The sequence below is a fragment of the Curcuma longa genome, chromosome 20 (genome assembly GCF_044706935.1).
Source record: "Curcuma longa cultivar G26 ecotype Majalengka, Jawa Barat chromosome 20, ITB_CL_G26_1.1, whole genome shotgun sequence".
Lineage (NCBI taxonomy): Eukaryota > Viridiplantae > Streptophyta > Magnoliopsida > Zingiberales > Zingiberaceae > Curcuma > Curcuma longa.
In genome coordinates, this window is record NC_133880.1 from 8986148 (window position 1) to 9005064 (window position 18917).

Consider the following 18917-nt stretch of genomic DNA (forward strand, 5'->3'; position numbering starts at 1 on the left):
TTGATAATTTTTATTTTTAGTAATTTTTAGAGTTTTTAGTATTTAGAGTAGTTTTAAAAATTTTTATTTTTTTATATTTGAGGATTTTAAGTCAGTCTAAGATTTTAAGGATATCGAGACGGTTAAGAATTTTTCCTTTCTATTAGAATTTCTTTCCTTTCTTTACAAGTTAGGATTTTGGGTGTATATAAACATCTTGTTAGTTGATGTTTAAAAAAAATTTTGATTTAATAATATTTTCGACAGTGTCGTTTATTTTCTTATCTCTTGTTAATCTTCCAAATTAATAGATTTTAGAAGATTAATTTCTAACGTTCACAGTCGATCAACGAAATCAATATTGCATACAAGATAATCATTATCACGTTCGATGTCAGTGTACTTTCTAGGAGAAATTCACTGACGAGCTATAGGCTAAGAGTAGGGAAGACGATGTTATTATATATATATATATATATATATATATATATATATATATATATATATATATATATATATATATATATTATGACGTGGATGTGATGACGATGTTATTATGTATATTGTGATGATGTTCATATATTTCAAATGTTATATTGTTGCTAATATATATGTTATTTTTTCAAGTTGTATGGATATATAATCCCTTTGAAAATTATTATATTCAAGCAATTTTGATTTTTAAAAAATTTACTTCTTTGTTTTTTTAAATATGTGACTGAAATAGTTATCATATAACCCAATTTGCAACAACTATTACAACACAAATTTTTTAAAAAAAAAATTATCACATAAAAAAATCATTTAGACTATTACAAGATAGGTCAAGAAGACCGAGTTACCCAACCAAACTAAATGGATCAATTTTATAAGGTAAGAAGTGTAGAGGTATAAAAATAAAGGACGAATAGAAGGCAATGAGTCGACCGCCCTCCACAGCCTCCTCATTGTAAACATTCACATTTCTTCGGTAAAAGATGGAATTCGCCGCCCTCCACATATATGGTCGATTCCACGACCATCTATGAAGAAGTAAATTGAAAAACTACAGCTGATCACGAAAACATACATATTTCACTTTCACCATCGTATGAAATTCCTGACTTCGTGCATTTAGTCAATCAAATTATTCCAGGAATAAATGCTGTATTTTTCTGGCTGCAAACACTCATCATCTTCAATCTATATTATTCCTTCCGACCAAATATTAAACTTTAAAAGAAGTATCCACTCAATTCCAAAAACTAAATTAAAATTTATAATTTATATTTATTCCATTCTTTATCAAATCGAGCGAATCAGATTCACTAGTTCTTTTTTAGCTACAGTAGATCGATCCATTAAAATATTTAAAATCAATTATTAATATATGTAGATAAATAATATATATTACGCCATAGCGAGAACAGTGCTGACATCAAGTCTGATCTAGTAATTTAGTATGGCTAGTCACATTTTTTATTCATGCATTAAGTAATAGAAGCTTAATCTTGTGAGCAAATGAAATATGAGATATTTATATCTATTAAATTGTTATAAAATGATTTTTCTCATACATTTTAAGCCCTTTGTTGCATAATCTGATCAAATGTAGCCAATTATTGATGTGTATACTAGTTTTATGAATGATATGATAAGACTAAAGTTAGTTGCTTATTGATGTGTATACTAGTTTTATGAATTATATGATAAGACTAAAGTTAGTTGCTTCCAAATTCCTGAGTCTAATTATTTTTCATCTCTAAAGGGTTTCTCTATATTATTATCATGTGGAAAAGGCTGAGATTAATTTCCATCGATTGTGCGAGTTCGCATGACTCCATATGTTCAAAAATAGTACATAGAGGGGTACATCATATGTATGTGGTTTTCAAACTACTGATGATACTGGATCGTTATGTCAGGATCTATTCATATTTTTGAATTTATTTAGTGGACAAATCAAAGGGATGATCGTCCACCTTTAGAATTAGTTGGATCGAAAATCTAGATACCTATATTATCAAAAATAAAATGTAGAGGACAATATGATTGCCTCGTTAATTCTAAATTTTAATGTTCATCAAACTTTAGATGGTTGAATTGGATTAAACCAAGTGAATAGAGTTTGATTAAATCAATTTTTTATTTTAACAAATAAATAAAGCAAATATTGATTTAAATCTATATGATCAAATTTATCATATAAAACATAGATATTAAATTAAATTATTATATTATTTTTTAAATTGCAGCCGCACATCCAATAATTCATTTGGACTTGATAGTAATAAGTACCTTTATTTTCTTTAGATAGAGAATTATGAAATTTTAAAATTGACATAATTTTGAGATATTTTATCATAAGTTTATTAGAGGACCTAGGTCTATCATACTCATTAACTTATATCACTAAAGGGTTCTTAAAACTTTCATGGTTTAGATCCTGTCAAATTTTAAAATTTTGAATATTGTAGGTCCATAAGTGAATTTTTTGATCAAAAGTAGTTGATGGTGCACCTCATAAATATTTTAAATCAAATTCGTTGTATTCCTTGTATCTTCCAAAGTATAATCATGCTCTCAAATTTAGATTCCACAACCTAAATTGAGAGTTGTGAGTTTTTAAAATCTTCATGTCCTTGAGAAAATTTGGCATAAATTCATTAGAGGACCTAAACTTATTATACTCACTTATTAACACTACTAAAGAATATCTAAGACTCCCCTAATTCAAACTATGTCAAGCTTTTGAAATTTTATACTAACGATGCTCTTAGACACTTTATAAATATTTCAAACCAAGTTAGTTGCATTTTTTGTATCTTTGTGAGTGTATACATGCCCTTAGACTGATTCCACCATCTAAATTAAAAGTTATGGATTTTTGAAATCTCTATAATCTTGAGACAATTTAGCATAAGCTCATTAAAGGACTTACGTTTGATATATTCACTCACCAATACCACTAAATAGTTCTTAGGACTCCTCTAATTTAGACCATATTAAACTTTTGAAATGCCAGATATTATAGATCTATCAATGAATTTTCACTAAAATTCATTGATGATTTTTATTAAAACTTGCTAATGATTTTTATTAAAATTTATTAATAATTTTAGATACCTCATAAACACTTCAAACTAAGTTGCTGCACTAATTATATCTTCTTGAGTGTAATCATATTCTTAAATTTAAATTCCATTAAAAATTACGAGTTTTTAAATTTTGATAGTCTTAAAATAATTTAATACAAACTCATTGCAATCGAATCAAATATATATATATATATATAAAAATATATATATATTTTGATAAATATAAAATTTAAGTATATAATTTGAATATTAAATAAAGTTGATTATGTAGTTAATTAAGTAAATTGCGTTATGTTAATCTAAGGCTTAATCAAAGGATCAAACCTAGTTTTTTACTACTACAAAACAAACGAAGAAAAGAGAAATCAAAAACTTTAAATTGATTGCATACCATTTATTTGAAACAAATAGTAAGCTTTTTTACATGTCACATCACCTTTCATCTCTCTGTCAAACTTGTCTCCATTGACACAAAAGCCCTAGCTGTGCTCACAGTCCACTCTCTCCCTCTTTCTCTTTTTTTTCCCCTTTCAATTCATCTCTGTCATTGGTGAACAATACAAACGGCCAGATCCCTGAACCAGAAGGTGATGATTATATGAAGGAATTCCCTCTTCCCACACCATGTACCATCCCCTTCGACCTTAAGTACTCCAAGCAAAATCTCCTTTCCTCACACTTCTGAACATCCCTGCCTACGGATTCATCTATGTACGCTTTCCCAAACTCTCACTTGTTTTCCTCCGGCGACGAAGCAACCAGTAAGTTCCCCTCTTTCTATCTCTCGATTACTTATCATATTCCATTCTGTTCTAGCTTTGGCAATAGCTGATGAGGTTGCAGGGATAATTTTGAGATCCATTGATCAGATCATGATCATATAATTATGTACTGTCCGTTCTAATATTGATCTGCAGGCTGATCGATTAAGCTTGGACGATTGGGAAGGATGGGGAGATATTGAAAGGAACAGGAAAGTACAAGATCTGCTTTAATATGGAGTTTCTACCAAACCCAGATAGCCCCGCTGGCTCCAACAATAGCGGCGGCGGCGGCGGAGGAGGTGGAGGAGGTGGCGGTGGTCCTGTGAACTTGGTGACAGTGGCCGCCGCCTCTTCCTCCTCCTTGGCCGCAGTGGCAGCTGCCGGTGCGTCGTCGTCGTCGTCGTCCCCTCCCTCGCTGAGCCGCTACGAGTCGCAGAAGCGGCGGGACTGGAACACGTTCGGGCAGTACCTGCGGAACCACCGGCCGCCGCTGTCGCTTTCGCACTGCAGCAGCGCGCACGTGCTGGAGTTCCTGCGGTACCTGGACCAGTTCGGGAAGACGAAGATCCACACCCACGTGTGCCCCTTCTTCGGCCATCCCAACCCGCCGGCGCCCTGCCCCTGCCCGCTCCGCCAAGCCTGGGGCAGCCTCGACGCCCTCATCGGCCGCCTCCGCGCCGCCTACGAGGAGAACGGCGGCAAGCCGGAGACCAACCCCTTCGCCGCCCGCGCCGTCCGCCTCTACCTCCGCGAAGTCCGGGAGCTCCAGTCCCGGGCGCGCGGAATCAGCTACGAGAAGAAGAAACGCAAGAAACAGCAGCAGCAGCAGCATCAAGACCCCCCGCCGCCGCCCGCTCCGGCAGCTGCCTGATCGCCAATCTACGTTAAGACTCCCCTTAATTCATCCTATTCAAGTAGCTTGTGTGTGACCTTTAATCACTTAATTATTATTAGTTAATTAATGTGCTACCTCTCTTTCCTTCCTTCAGCTCGTAATCCATTAAACACATCATGAGCAAGCATGCATGAAACTAAAGTCCTTTAACCTAAAGCTCGAAGCCATTAATTAATGGCTCTTCCTTATCATTACTCTACGTGCTCTTCTCTTCAGTTTAGCATCATATATCATCAGTAAGCACTTGGAAGGCGTCAATTATATGAGTCGGTAAGTACATGTGCACAGCTACAATGGCGCTGCAGTGACCGAGACATCCAGGACGAGATCAACATACGCATGGTACCCATTAATAATAATGAAAGAGGTGCGTTCACTGTTGTAATTTTGACTGACCTATGCCTCGCTGCTATCCACGGTTGTCCCTGGAAATCATGGTACAACTTCACGTATCAACTTCAATGCAGCACAGGCCAGAGAAAAGTTTGCCTCTTATGGCATCTAAAGTGGCCTGTGCTACGGTGACCTTGCAGTGAGCTGTGAGTTGTACCATGTCCTGCCATGCCATTTTCTTCACTTCTCATGACCTTCTTCTCTTCTGTGTATACTTTTGGAACTGGGGAGGAGTCAGTGGTGCAATTCTGCAGCAACTTTTCTTCAGTTACTTTGCCATTCTAATACATGCTCTACTCATCATTTCTCTCAGAGAATATAAGTGATCCCTCCATTTCGAAGTAATCTGACACCTGCAATCTTCATTCTTGCCATGCTGATTCATTTACATGTATGAAAAAAGGAATATAATTCCTTGTATGGCAAACAAGTAGCTTATCATAACAAATAAGTCGAAAGCATTTTGGGAAAAATGGAGTGTGTATATTTAGATGGAAGAGTACAAAAAGGCAGAAAAGCTAGTGGAATATATCTGATAGGATCATATCATTGGTTGTATATTTGTTATATATATATTAATATTAATATTGCCCACCACCTAAATTATGATTTAATAGTGTTTTGCTATGATTGGTTGGCATCATGGCTTCATGTACTGTTTTTGGGAAATGGCAGTCCTTTTATTCCTGGCATGCCACTTTAACAATCCTTAATATCATTAATTTAACATGTATAGTAGATACTTCTTGTGATGATCATTAGTTGAGAAGCCATTTAAAATACCACTAATAATGGTTCTATATATATATAGTTTATTTAAAGAGTTGGTTGCTTTGTAGTTTAGTTTCTTGATATGCAAGGAAGGCTTAAAGAGCTGGTAAACTATCCATCTTGTTGATGGGAATTGAACCTGCATGTCTTTTACTTTGCATTTAATATATTTTTCCACTTAAGCTTTCTTGTTCATTTGGAAAATCTTAAACTAAGAGTTTGTAGAATCCATCTCTATTTATTTAACTTTACAGAAAAAGGTTCCTTCTTAATTATCATAATTAAGCTATTAGACAATATGTCTTAACATATTTTAGCTCATTGCACCAAAAATGTTAACACAGAAAAATTGAATGAAGAAGACTTTGTAGTTTATTTTTTAATTTGTGTTCATTTCTTTGATTCAAAATTATGTTCTTCAATAATCATGCATTCTTAAGTCTTGTTAGTTTCAAATATTTAAATAGATCTATCCTTAAAGTATCTTTATTATATATATATATATATAATTTGTGAAATTATAAAATTTATTATTGGTCATCTTAATTTATTTCATTTTGACACTAAACAAAATCATAGTGCATAAGTATGAAAACTATAATACAAATGTACAATCTATGAAGTATTCATCTTCATAAAACACATGGTATTGACATGGTCAAACCATATATAAAATAACATTGAAAGTCAACTAGCTCACTAATGCATAATATTTCTAAGTGGTCAACAAGATTGTATAGTATATTAGCAAATCATTATTGAAAGTCAACAATAATATACAAAGGAAGAGTAAGGCTATAAAGGTATCAAAACCAAGTGATACATATATATAAAAACAAGGTAAAGTAAGATTCTTTGTTAAGATTCAATATGCCAAGACCAAATCTATAAGAATATAGAGTTAATCTTGACACATTTAACGAATCCATCCAACTAGTTAGCCGTAAAATCAATATATAATATCTTGCAACCTCTCCTGAACTAAGCTTAAACCAATAATTCACTAATATCAATGGTGATAATGATCACATATGTGCACCTTCTTAATTATTAAATTCATTACAATCACACCACTTAACTAGATTGGTGAAAGCATACATATGATGACCTAGCATGGGACACCTATTCATTCATCTAGCCAAACATATATACTATCACCGGTATACACCAAAAGGCACGAGATGACCATGAATCACATTAGGCTGCACCAAAATTCATTTGACCACCGACTTATTACCAACCTTCCCATCAATATAATCACTCTACAACTCACCACATTACATTCTTATTGCAACACTATAGCACTACAAGGTTTCACCTTTGTCAACAACATTGCTTTTACGTCAAAATTGCACTACTAAAAGGTATTTGTTTTTTTTTGGAAACTTATGGTTATAAAAAAATAATTAAAAAAGATTGATATACTTATATTGCAAATTTGCTAATATATATTTTAAAATTTCAAAACAAAGAGTTGTTTCTAGTTCATGCTTTTAGTGAGAAATATCCATATTTTGTTATATATAAAGAATGCTTGAGATTGTTTTAGTTGCATTAACACTTTCTTTTGCAAGTTAATGTAAGAAAAAAATTTCATATGATAATCATAATTTGTTTGCTCCCTTAAAGTAAATGTCAATATAAATTTGTTGAATTGAAAAAGCGCTAGAGGGGAGGATGAATAACACTCTTTGTATGTGAATGTAAGAACACAATTCCATATGATAATTATAATTTGTTTGCTCCCTTAAAGTAAATGTCAACATAAATTTGTTGAATCAAAAAAGAGCTAGAGGGGAAGGTGAATAACACTCTTCGTATGTGTTTAAAGAATCGTTCGAAAATAGAGTCATGCATCGGAAAGATAACAAAGCAGAATAAAAGATAAATACACAAAAACACGTTTATTTTTATTTGATTCACAACCTCTAGTTCTACTCCAAGGCTCATGGTCGTTGACTACTTCCGATAGACAATCCACAAGTAACCTTCTTCCCAAAAGAGAAGAAAGCTTGTTTCTTTTATAATGATGAGGATCGGTAATAATCTTATCGACCATTAGAATAATTAAGTACAAAAAGAAATGAGTAATAGAAAATGACACAACTGACTTGCATTATCAAAAGCTAGGCTTGTTTGAGCTAGTAGCTGTGTCACAGTGTAGTTGCGTTGTTGAAGCTTGAGCATAGCAGGGTCTTGAAGTCACAGCTTTGGCGCGGATTAGAAGTAGAGAAGCATTAGAATTGTTGTTCTTGGATGCTACTCAGAGCTTCTTTTATTCACCATTTCGAGCGCCTAGACCAGCCTCGGATGCCCCTAGCATGACTTATCTAATCTGACTTGTAGATGTGTTATCCACCTTTGAGGGTCATCCACCTTTGAGCGTTTGGACTCCTTCCGGACGCCTAAACCACTGACATGGCTGCATCTAGATCAGACTTTACTTCATCTGTAACTTATCCATCTTCGGGTGCTGAAATTTGATTTGTACAACCCTAGGGTTTGCTAATTTAGACGAACGCTAGGTTGGATTTCGAACTATCAAGGCACTTAGATCCACTCGGGGTACCCAAATCTCGTTGTTTCCAGCCAGGTCCCATTTGTTGTTTCTTGCATCACAGTGTTAGTTATCAGATCTCAACTTTCAGTCTTCCGTAAAATCTTAAGTTGTACCGACACTTATTACTCTCTTTCTATGAGTGCATCATTGTTGGTGCAGGGAGCACCAGATGATCGAACTTGAGTTTTGATAATGAAAAATGATTCAAGTTAAGTTTAAGAAGTGAACTAATGAGCTAAATTGAGTATGCAAGTAGCATAGGAAAGTCCTAATTGTGGCTAGGCAAAGGAAGTCTTGATCTGGAGGATTGGGCAAGAAAGACCTGATCTAGAGGATTGGGCAAGAAAGATCTGGTTTGGAGGATTGGGCAAGGAATACCTAATCTGGAAGATTGGACAAGGAAGACTTGGTTTGGAGGACTGAGCAAGGAAGTCCTAGTCTGGAGGACTGTGTAGGAAATCTTAGTAGATCAGAGCATCAGACAAAAAGTCTAGGCGGATTTAGAGGACTGGACATTAGCAGTGGAAGACCTGATAATTCATTGTTGACAGGGTTAATTAAGAGTTATTTTGGACTTTCTTGATCGTATTTTATGTCATAATTGGGTTGTTGAGCTTAAATCTGATCTTGGATGAAATTTTGGCCTTCATTCTACTTTTGCATAATTTTTGGTAATTTTTAAATATTAATTTGTGTAGTCTTTGATTTTTGCAGGAAGTAGAATGGAGATGATGATAATTGGAGGGTTTAATTGCAATTTTGGCTCGAGTCCGGGTCAATTTAGAGTCCAATTGGCATAATTAGGTTGAGCTCAAGTATTAAAAGGATTCGGCTGATCAATTGGAGGAAGTAATTTACTCAGCCCAAACAAATGAATCAACCACAAGCTAGCTCAAACCCAAGCTTACTCAGACTCAAGTCAAACTTGGGTCTGACCGGTTCCAAAAATAACAAAAGGAAGGAAAGGGGTTCGGCTGAAGGAGGGGGGGGTTTCTCGTTCTCACGATTTTAGGGTTCTTCTCTGCTGGACGAAGCATAGGTCGCCGCCGCCCATCACCGTGCTTCCTTCACCTCTCCGCTGCCGTCGTGTTTCCACCATGCTCCCTTCGCCCGTCATCTGTGTTCCATTCGTGCAGCCCTCTTTGTGTTCCATTCGTGCCGCCGTCACCGTGTTCTCTTCGCCGTCGCCTTCATCCACCCCGTCGCCGTGTTCACCCCTTCGCCGCCGTCCCTCTTGTGTTCTCTTCTGTGGTCGCCTGTGTTCTTGCCGCCGTCGTGTTCATCTTTGTCACCTCCGTGTTCCTTCCGCTGCCACCCTCTTGTGTTTCCGCTGTGGTTTCATTGCTGTGTTCCCCTGATTCCGTCGCTGTATTCCACTGTGTGCTCCTCTGTGTGCCGCCGCTGCCTATTTTCCCCTCTGTTCGGTTACCTATGCTCCGATCTGTCCATTGTTGCTGTTCAGCTCCAGTACAGTGGGTTCTGATACCTTCCACATCCCTATGGTTGAGCCGAAGAGGATTCCGTCTGTGATTTCAGTGGAAATCCCTCTGTCTCTTGTCTATGACTTCAGCAAGAGCGTCGGTCTCCGCCGTCCATCTCTGCAGTCCCTGAAAAACCAGCACGGTAAGGTATTCATTTAAATTCTTCTTATTCTAATCTCCTGTCTGTGATTTCAGCAAGGATGAGCTTGAGGAGGAGGGAATCTGATCCGGCGCTGTTCCGTTCATAACTCACCGTGGGTGATTTCTCCGACGAGTTCATCTTCACCGGTGTCAGCTAGCTAGTTACTGGGTTGTTCAGTGATGAACGGGGAGGGGCTGAAACCCAAACCCTAGCTTGATAGTCCATGTTTTGTTTGTTACCTGTTGATTCTATGTATTCATTCAGAACCCCCCCTATTTTGTTTGGTTTTATATGTTCAGTTGTGTGATTGATCAGAACTTGAATTCTAGGTTTGGTTGTATGCATTGGTTGATACTCATGTGTTTCAGTTCTTGTAAATAACCAATAAACCTTATGATTGATTGTGAATTTGAATAAATTATTTGGTTGTTAAATATGTGTTGTATAATTTGTAAATTGATTGTGTAGGTTGTATAGTATGAATAAGTGTTGTGTAACTAGTGTAATGCTTGTGAATAATTTAATGTAAGGCTTATACGATTAATGTTGCCCCTCTAGCGAACGCATCTGTCCCAACATATCTCTGTATGTATTCAGGGAATGTCATTGTTACAGGGGAGATGCTGCCAAAATTTTTTGGATGGCCTCCCAGGATGTGACAATTTAGTGGTATCAGAGCTTAGGTTCATTTCTTTGGATTTTTATTACATTCGTAGTCTATCTGATACCAATTTAGTGGTATCAGAGCTTAGGTTCATACTTAGTTTCTTTCGTGGTTGTCATTGCCTTTTGAGCCTGTCTGATACCAATTTAGTGGTATCAGAGCAAGGTTAGGTTCTTTTGGATTTTCCATTGCATTTGTGTCTATTTTTTCGGTGTCTGTCGGATTTATCATTGGATTTATTGTTGTATTTGTAGTATTCGGGAGTTATCATTGCATCTGTAGGTTTATCTGATACCAATTGTTTGGTATCAGATCATATTAGGCTAAGCATTTAGTGTTAGGGTTTAGGTCTAGTTTTCATGTTTGTCATTATGTCAGGTTTATCGAGTTTTGGTTACTCGATCCGAGTTGTGAGATGGACAGACAGTGGCATGAATTCTCCAAGCAATTGTAAGTAAAATTTCTAGTATATTTATTACTATTTCTAGAAATTTATAGTAGTTGTATATCACCAATTGATATTATAGCCCCTGGAAATCGAGGACGAGGTCGACCATTGAGACGACCCATTGCACCAGTAGAGCCAGAGTTTCGAGCATGTTGGGGATAGTCCGGAGATACCTTTGCTTGATCTGGCACCGGCTACAGTTAGCAAGACTGAGGATAAGAGCCAGATTTTATCACTGGCAAAATCCATAAAGGATCGGATGACTTTGTTCCATGAGGAATCTGACCCATGACTCGCTCGTTCTTGGTTGGAGAACTTGACTGATACCTTCGCGTATATCTCTTGCACTGACGCAAAGCAAGTCGAGTTAGCAGTATACCACCTTCGCGATCAAGCTGTCACGTGGTGGGATACTCTGAAGACTGTACTCAGAGAGCGGGATTTATCTTGGTCATCCTTCCGAGAGGCCTTTAAGAGGCAGTATTTTTCAGCAACATTTTGTCAGGAATGACGTCAAGAGTTTCTGAGCCTTAAGCAGGGCGACCGCTCAGTTACTAACTATCATACGGAAATTTTGAGACTTGTTAAGTTATGTCCACATTTGGAAGCCCAGGACAGTGATTGGATATTCCGGTTCACTCAGGGACTAGCTGCATACAGTCCATAGAGGATGTCTGATTTTCCGGTCCACACGTACAGAGAGGCGTTGGATTGAGTTTTGTTTATGGAGATGACTCCGCATCAGTTGGATCATGAGCGAGACGTTAAAAAGTCGAAGGGTATGAGTTCACAACTATCTGGTCAGAAAAGGCCAGCTCATGAATCTGGGACAGAGTATTCTTCCAGACGACAGAAAGGGAAACGATCTGCCGGATCTTCGAGTGGGTTTCAGCGGAAGAAGGATAAGGATAAGAAATGTCATCGGTGTGGTTCACATAGTCATCTGGTGGTCGATTGTCCATTGGATCACTCTATCTGTTACTTCTGCAAACTTCCCGATCATATAGCTAGAGAGTATACTCTGAAAGCTCAGCTGGAGCCTACTAACATTGCATCTTCTGGAGGACGTTCTACACAGCAGCGATCGCAGATGACACAGAGGACCAGAGCCCCTTAGCAACAGTGACCCCTGTCATCTCAGCCACAGATACATCTACTACAGGGGAGGGACCATGCAGCTATACTGACAACATTTCAGTACACCATCAGTTCAGAGACGCAATGTCTTTCATAGCATTATCTGTCAGTAGTATCTCAGCCATACACGTTGTCAGCAGTTCTTCAGCCAGAGATCTTTTATGCGGCAATGTCGATGCAGCAGCAGCCACCAGCAGCACTGACTTCTAACAGTGTACCTCCTCATGTTTGGCAGACGATATTTGTACCTCAGAGTTAGATTCCTACAGAGTGGAGGCCTTCTATCTCTCAGCCAGCAACCAGGCGTCCTGCACTCGTTGGCCCTATGACCCTGTTCACCACAACAATAACATATAGTAGATTTAGAATTAACCTGTGGTGGCTTTTGTTGTGGTTGTTGATGTGAAGGACGTGAGTCTTGAGGGTGGGATCGACTGTTTTGGTCACCTCTGACTATCGGCTTCCGGTTGTGCTATTTTTTCACAACCAGCGCATGCTGGTATGCCTCTGAAATGGTCCATAATGAATGAAGACTGAGGGCATCCTGCAAGGGCTGGCGCAAACCCCCCAAGTATCGTGCCACCATCTGCTCCTTGATCTCCGAGAGGTCGTTTCGAGCAATCAACTTGTAATACATGAAAATTCTCAAAAATAATTTTAGAAATATTCTATGATTTTTTTGAAATTTTAGAATATTTTTCTGAAATTTTTGGATTAGCAAAAGTAGAAAAAAAATATATCATGGCTAAGGATTAAACCCGGAAACTCTAAACAATTATAAGCCTTAAGTGGGTTATGCTAGCCATGTGCCCCAATAGGGGTTTCGTGTCATAAAACCGGAAACAATTGTAATTATACGAGTTAGACGTCAAGTTAGACATGAAGAGACAATTTAGTATAAAAGGGGAAGTTAGAAAGAAAAACAAACCTATTTTTCTCTCCTCTTTTCCTTGGGCGGCAGAAACAAGAAGTTTTCTTCTTCCCTCTCTAAGTTTTCCCCTTCCCTCTTCTTCCTTGTGGTGGCCGGCCAAGAGAAGGCTTCCGGAGAGATTCTTCTACGAGGACGCTCCTCTCCGCGAGAAGAACGCGTAGACGTAGGAAGATCACCGAGAAGATCTTCTTCTCCGAAACTCTAACGGAAGAATTGTAAGGAAACTTAGCGCAGGATGTAAGTACCCCTCACCTGCAGTATATGTAGCTTCGTTCGTATGCATAAGATCCCTAGTTTTAGTTAATCGCAAGTTTATGCATGTATGTTGAAATTAACTTCTCTTACAGGTTTTAAGGGCACCACTAGATGGGCTTAGACGTGCTTCCCCTCTAGTTTGGGGTTTAGACGCACTGTCAAGTGCCTAGGGTGTGTCCTTAAAGAAAGAAGAGAATTTTAGGCACGTAAGGTGCTTGAGAAAATGTTAAGAATCTCTAGTATAAATTTTAGCATGTTTAACATGTTTATGAAAGTAGATTACCTTGCCTCTAGTTCCAATGTAAGCGTGCTTGAATTCATAATATTAGTGGTTGTATAAAAAACTTATAAGAGGTTTCTCTGCTTCCAAAAAAGTTTCAAAAAAGAGATACACATAGTGGACTCGCTCTGAGTCCGTAGGCCTTAGACATAGCTCCCTAGGGGTGTGAACCAGGTAAAAGGTCCTTTGTCTCTTGTCTTCCTTTTAATTGTTTATTATTCCACTGCTACTAACACTCTAATAGAAAGAAAAAGAGAAAAAAGCATTGATTGATATCAAATTTTCTTTTTTTTTTAATTTCTTTTGTTGGAAAAGGTGGAACATTGTTATCATGAAGACTTGATCAACTAGTAGACAAAGTTTTACACTCAATCCCAATTAAATAGTGAAGGAATTGATCAGTGGAGATGTTCTCAAGCAGTTCATCTTCTTCACTCAGTGAAGATTGTTCCAATGAAAGTGACAAGTAGGCTTTTTCAATGGATGGATTTGATGGAAAAGACGACAAGTTCCTCAAGTGGATTGATGCCACAACATCAAGCAGCAACATGAAACAAGAGAGAAAGTCGACATGCCAGAGAGAAAGTCCAATCCAAGCCAAAATGCCAAGCCACTTGGGTAAACAATCTCGTGGAATTTGAGTATAGTTAGTAAGTCTCACTCTGCTATGTGGAGCTTAGTTGCAAAGTTATTCCCATTCCATTTATTTCCTTCAGTTGATGCTTCATATCCTCGATTGTGATCTAACTTTAACTAGAGGAGTCATGAACCCTATCTTTGTAACTTACATATATTTATAGCAGTCGACTCATTTGAATATAATGGAGTTGAATCTTATCTTTTCAATTGCTATTGTAAAGATAGCTTAAGGATGCCATTTGGTATTCTATCTTCATTTTTACAACATAGTTACAACAAAAATGTAAGAGTAAGGCAAGAAAAACTTTATCTAATATAATAATAAGCTTTGCAATTTATTTGAATATCACATATGATATACCCTTGCATATAGCTTAATTTTTGGTGATTCAAAAAATTGCAATAAACCAAGTATTGTTACATTAATGTGTATGTTATGGAATGTTTAAATCGTTGGATGGATTCTTCGGCATAGATAACAGCTGATTGCAGATATTGGTACTCAGAGATATTCTAATCTATAACGACTTTATCATTTTGTATATGTATCAAGAAAGACTCATTCGCACATCAATAGCTACTCTAAACATCAATAACACTTTTTTGCGTGTTAACTTTCTTGAACTCTTATATTTGACTATGCATCTTTTGTTTGCGGCCTTTTAGCTGGGTGTTTGCTTAGGGAGATCATACAAGTTTGGAACGTTTATCGCTTACTGGCTTGCGCCCACTAGTTCAAGCAACTTTGTTGCTCCAAAGAGCAAGGAATCAAAAACCGAAGAGCACAAGGTTAAATCAGAATTGAGCAATATTCCCCAAGATTCATACTCATTCTTATAATTGAAGGTTGTGAATCTGTAGACTAGTTTATCATAGATTAGGCAAATCCTATATTCGAAACGAAGATTGTATTAAGTTTTACATGGTTTATTTCCTCTATTCCTGCTCCAAAATTTGCAGTAGAACATACTGATGATATGTTTAAACAATGAACCAAAGGATACTAACCGAAAATGATAACATGATGGAGGTACCAATGGAACAATCCCAATATGTTTGCTCCGTCCACAAAGATCGCGTACTCTGATAAATAAAAACGACATGCTTCAGTATCAATCAACCTAAAAAAGGTATCACAAAGATTATAACCCAAAAAAAATGATGCTCCAAGAAAAATTCAAACAAAAGTACCTTCCTCATTCGAAGTTTGTTCAGTGAGTAGAGTGCTAAATTCATAGCATAAATGAATGACTTGTACCCAGCCTATCCAATTTTAGTATAAGAGACTTGCCTTCTATTCAATACCAGATATGCACATTTTTTGTTTTGGATGACTCGGAGTTATTTTTCATCATGACTATGACAAACTCGTCGTAGTTGATCTGTTCATCTCCATCTACATGAGCTTCATGAATCATCTCATCAATTTCCTCATCTGTGAGCTTCTCACCAAGGTTAGTCACGACACATTCAAAGAGCATGAACTTACTGCCCTACTAACAAACTTAGAAATGAACAAGAAATTGATAGAATTTTGCAAAATTTTGTTTATATCAAGTTACTATAGCACGAACTTAGGGATACACTATCCACATCAGTTGAACTGCTGTCAATGATAAAGATGTCAAGGTAAACACAAAGAATAGTTGCGATTGAGATTTTTCCCCAAAGTAAATTCTGTACAAGAAATTGATTGTATCAGAAATGTTTCGTACAAGATTGCTACACAAGATTTCATACAAGTCAGGGAAGCAAGATCTTTATCATTCGCAAAGTCATGGAAGACTGTAAAAATGGTTAAGATGACTAACCCAAAAGCTCTGTCTCCTTTACGTTCCTTTAACTAACTAAAACAATAAAAACTTCATGTAATTTCCATATGAGAGAAATAAAGAAAGGCTGTGTATTCTTCATTTTATCAGTAGATTTTAAATCAATGAGACAATTTATTGTTGGCAGTAATGAACTCTCAGAACAATCATCAAACTCCTAGACATAAAGCTTTAAAACATATGTAAATGAAAAGTGCAATGGCTTCCAATGGCCAATATATCAGATACGTCAGTAATTAAAATATAAAATATTTAGACAGTAAAATATAATAGCCTATGAACAATTTTTCTTTTTGCTTTTTGCTTTTTTTTTTTGAAGAAAAAACCCCCTACACGAGCAGCTTGATTAAAGTTATGGAAGAGAAAATCAATAATATTCACGATCTTTTACCTTTTGCCACGAGTTCAGGAAACAATTGACTAAGTGGAACTTTTGTAATAAACTCGAACCTTTAATTATGAGTAAAGCTTTTCAAAAATTAATGTTTTAACCTAAGCGAAATGAAACTAAATATGTGAAATATAATATCGAAGGAATAACTAAGATGGATGGACAATAAATTCCTATTAGCAAGTCTTTTAAATATCTTGAATCTATTATTCATCAAGGACATTGATGGAGATATCATTGATAGGATAAAGAGGGTTTGGTTAAAATTGAGAGGAACTTGTGAAGTTTTATATGATATCTACATCCTCTAATCTCCAAGAAAAATATTATGATTGTAATACAACCTGTCATCATACTCTGTAGATCAAAGTGTTGGGATTGTTAGCACACAACATGTATATGCGAGACCATAGGATTGGAAGATGACTAACAAAAATCTATAGGTAGAGAAGGGTTAAATAAATTAGAACCAAAGGTGTGGCAAAAGAAAATTCCAGTAATCGTTAATACAATAAAAATGACTGAGGTAACATAATTATTAATAGTGCTAACCTAACATAGAGCTCAATGGGAAAATAAGATATTTATTACCAACTCCAAAAGGTTATGAGCACTCAATGATGGATATCATTGAGCCTTGTGTTTTATGTAGCTTTATTGAAAGATCAAACGCAGTCAGGTATGGTCTCCATTAACTCAATCAATATGAGTAACTACAAAATAATCTAAAGGGAACCAAGTAGCCGCACAATTCATCTGTATTTGCATGGTTGGTTTGTGCAAGATCCCCTCCATGTTATGTGTTGCAGTGTTGGGTTGATGCACATTGTAGATGGCATCGCAAGCACTCTGCAAGAGGAACCAAAATCCAAAAAGTCAGTAAAAATTATTATCTCATAGAGTTTTGGAAAGGCTTGGTGATCACAGTTCTACAGCAAATTCCTGTCACTGCCAAACTTCCTCCTTGCTTAAGCTACGCTTATAGATGTCAGCAGTGGTTGTAAAAGAAGAAAAAAACATGATCCCAATGGCCATGCAAAATGTGAAAAGGAAAACATCATTTGCAGATAAGATATAGAATATTGAGTTGACACATGCGTATACATTATAGAATGTATACTGAAGTGATCCGCTACGAGAAAATTTCATGGATTGTTATATGAGTGTCATAAATTTCTCATGTAGCTATTAGTATGAATAGTCCTTAGACCTGAAGTCACTACAGTTCTCTACATAATGAGTTATGTATTTTGGTATCGTCAAACGTCACATGTAACAGGGTAGACTATAAAGGCGATCACTGGGTATGTAATAAATTATGCAGAGGGATGTGAGTGATGCAGATGAGATTTATCCCTTCAATATAATGGGAGTTATATCTTGGGACCTCTTGATAGAATAGGACCATGAAATGCTCAAATGAGTCAATATGAGATATTAAGTTCATTTGCTTGAGTGAGTCTACTTGGGGATCAAGAAACACAAAGATTGATAAGGGGATGATACAGTCTATGCCTCATTGATCAATCTAGATATCGAAAATAGAAGGACATGATCATACATTATCATAGTCACGAAGGTTATGTCGGATCTCGACATTCTTGTCACTTAGGTAGCAATTATTTATTGTTAGATGTCACTCATTGCTTATGTTTCTAAAATGGGTTTTAGAGACGTTGCCAACGTTACAAAAATCTATTGGGTCACACACAAATAACATTCTATTTTGGAGATAAATTTATTTTAGTTTGACTAAAAGAACAATTATGCTCATTGGATGGTCAAGACTTGAGTTAGATTCAAGTTGATTAAATCTGAGTTAAACTAAAATTAAACCAAATTAATGAATGAAGTTTAATTCATCATGCATGATTAATGTAGATTAATCATGCATTGAAGAAGATGAGGTTATCATGCATGGAGGTTATTGAAGAAGATGATGTTATCATACATGGAGGTTATTGAAGAAGATGAGGTTATCATGCATGATTAATAAGGATTAATTATGCATTGATGAGAGAATACCAAAAGCCTAAAAAACTTTTGGTATTCATGGCTTGGATATAAAAAGAGTTTTTCTCTCCAAAAGTCATGTTAGATTTTCATCTTCACCTCCTCTTCTTCGCTTGGCTAAAACTCATACCAAAGGTTGCTAGCATAACCAACTTTCTTTAAAGGAGTATTAGTGTGGATACGCATAGAGGCACAGACACTTGAACGTGCAAGAGATCCGACAAACTTTGGATGAGCAGGATAAGTGAAGGGCACACTCCAAAGA

General features: G+C 36.4%; 1 protein-coding gene across 1 annotated transcript; it reads left to right on the plus strand.

Moving 5' to 3' along the window:
• The first annotated feature begins 3540 nt into the window (after window positions 1-3540).
• LOC141813177 (protein LIGHT-DEPENDENT SHORT HYPOCOTYLS 4-like) lies at window positions 3541-4815 on the plus strand. Its single transcript, XM_074701094.1, has 2 exons — window positions 3541-3817; window positions 3974-4815. Exon 2 carries the CDS (start codon window positions 4053-4055, stop codon window positions 4689-4691), a length of 639 nt encoding a protein of 212 aa, XP_074557195.1. The 5' UTR covers window positions 3541-3817; window positions 3974-4052; the 3' UTR covers window positions 4692-4815.
• The last annotated feature ends 14102 nt before the right edge of the window (window positions 4816-18917 follow it).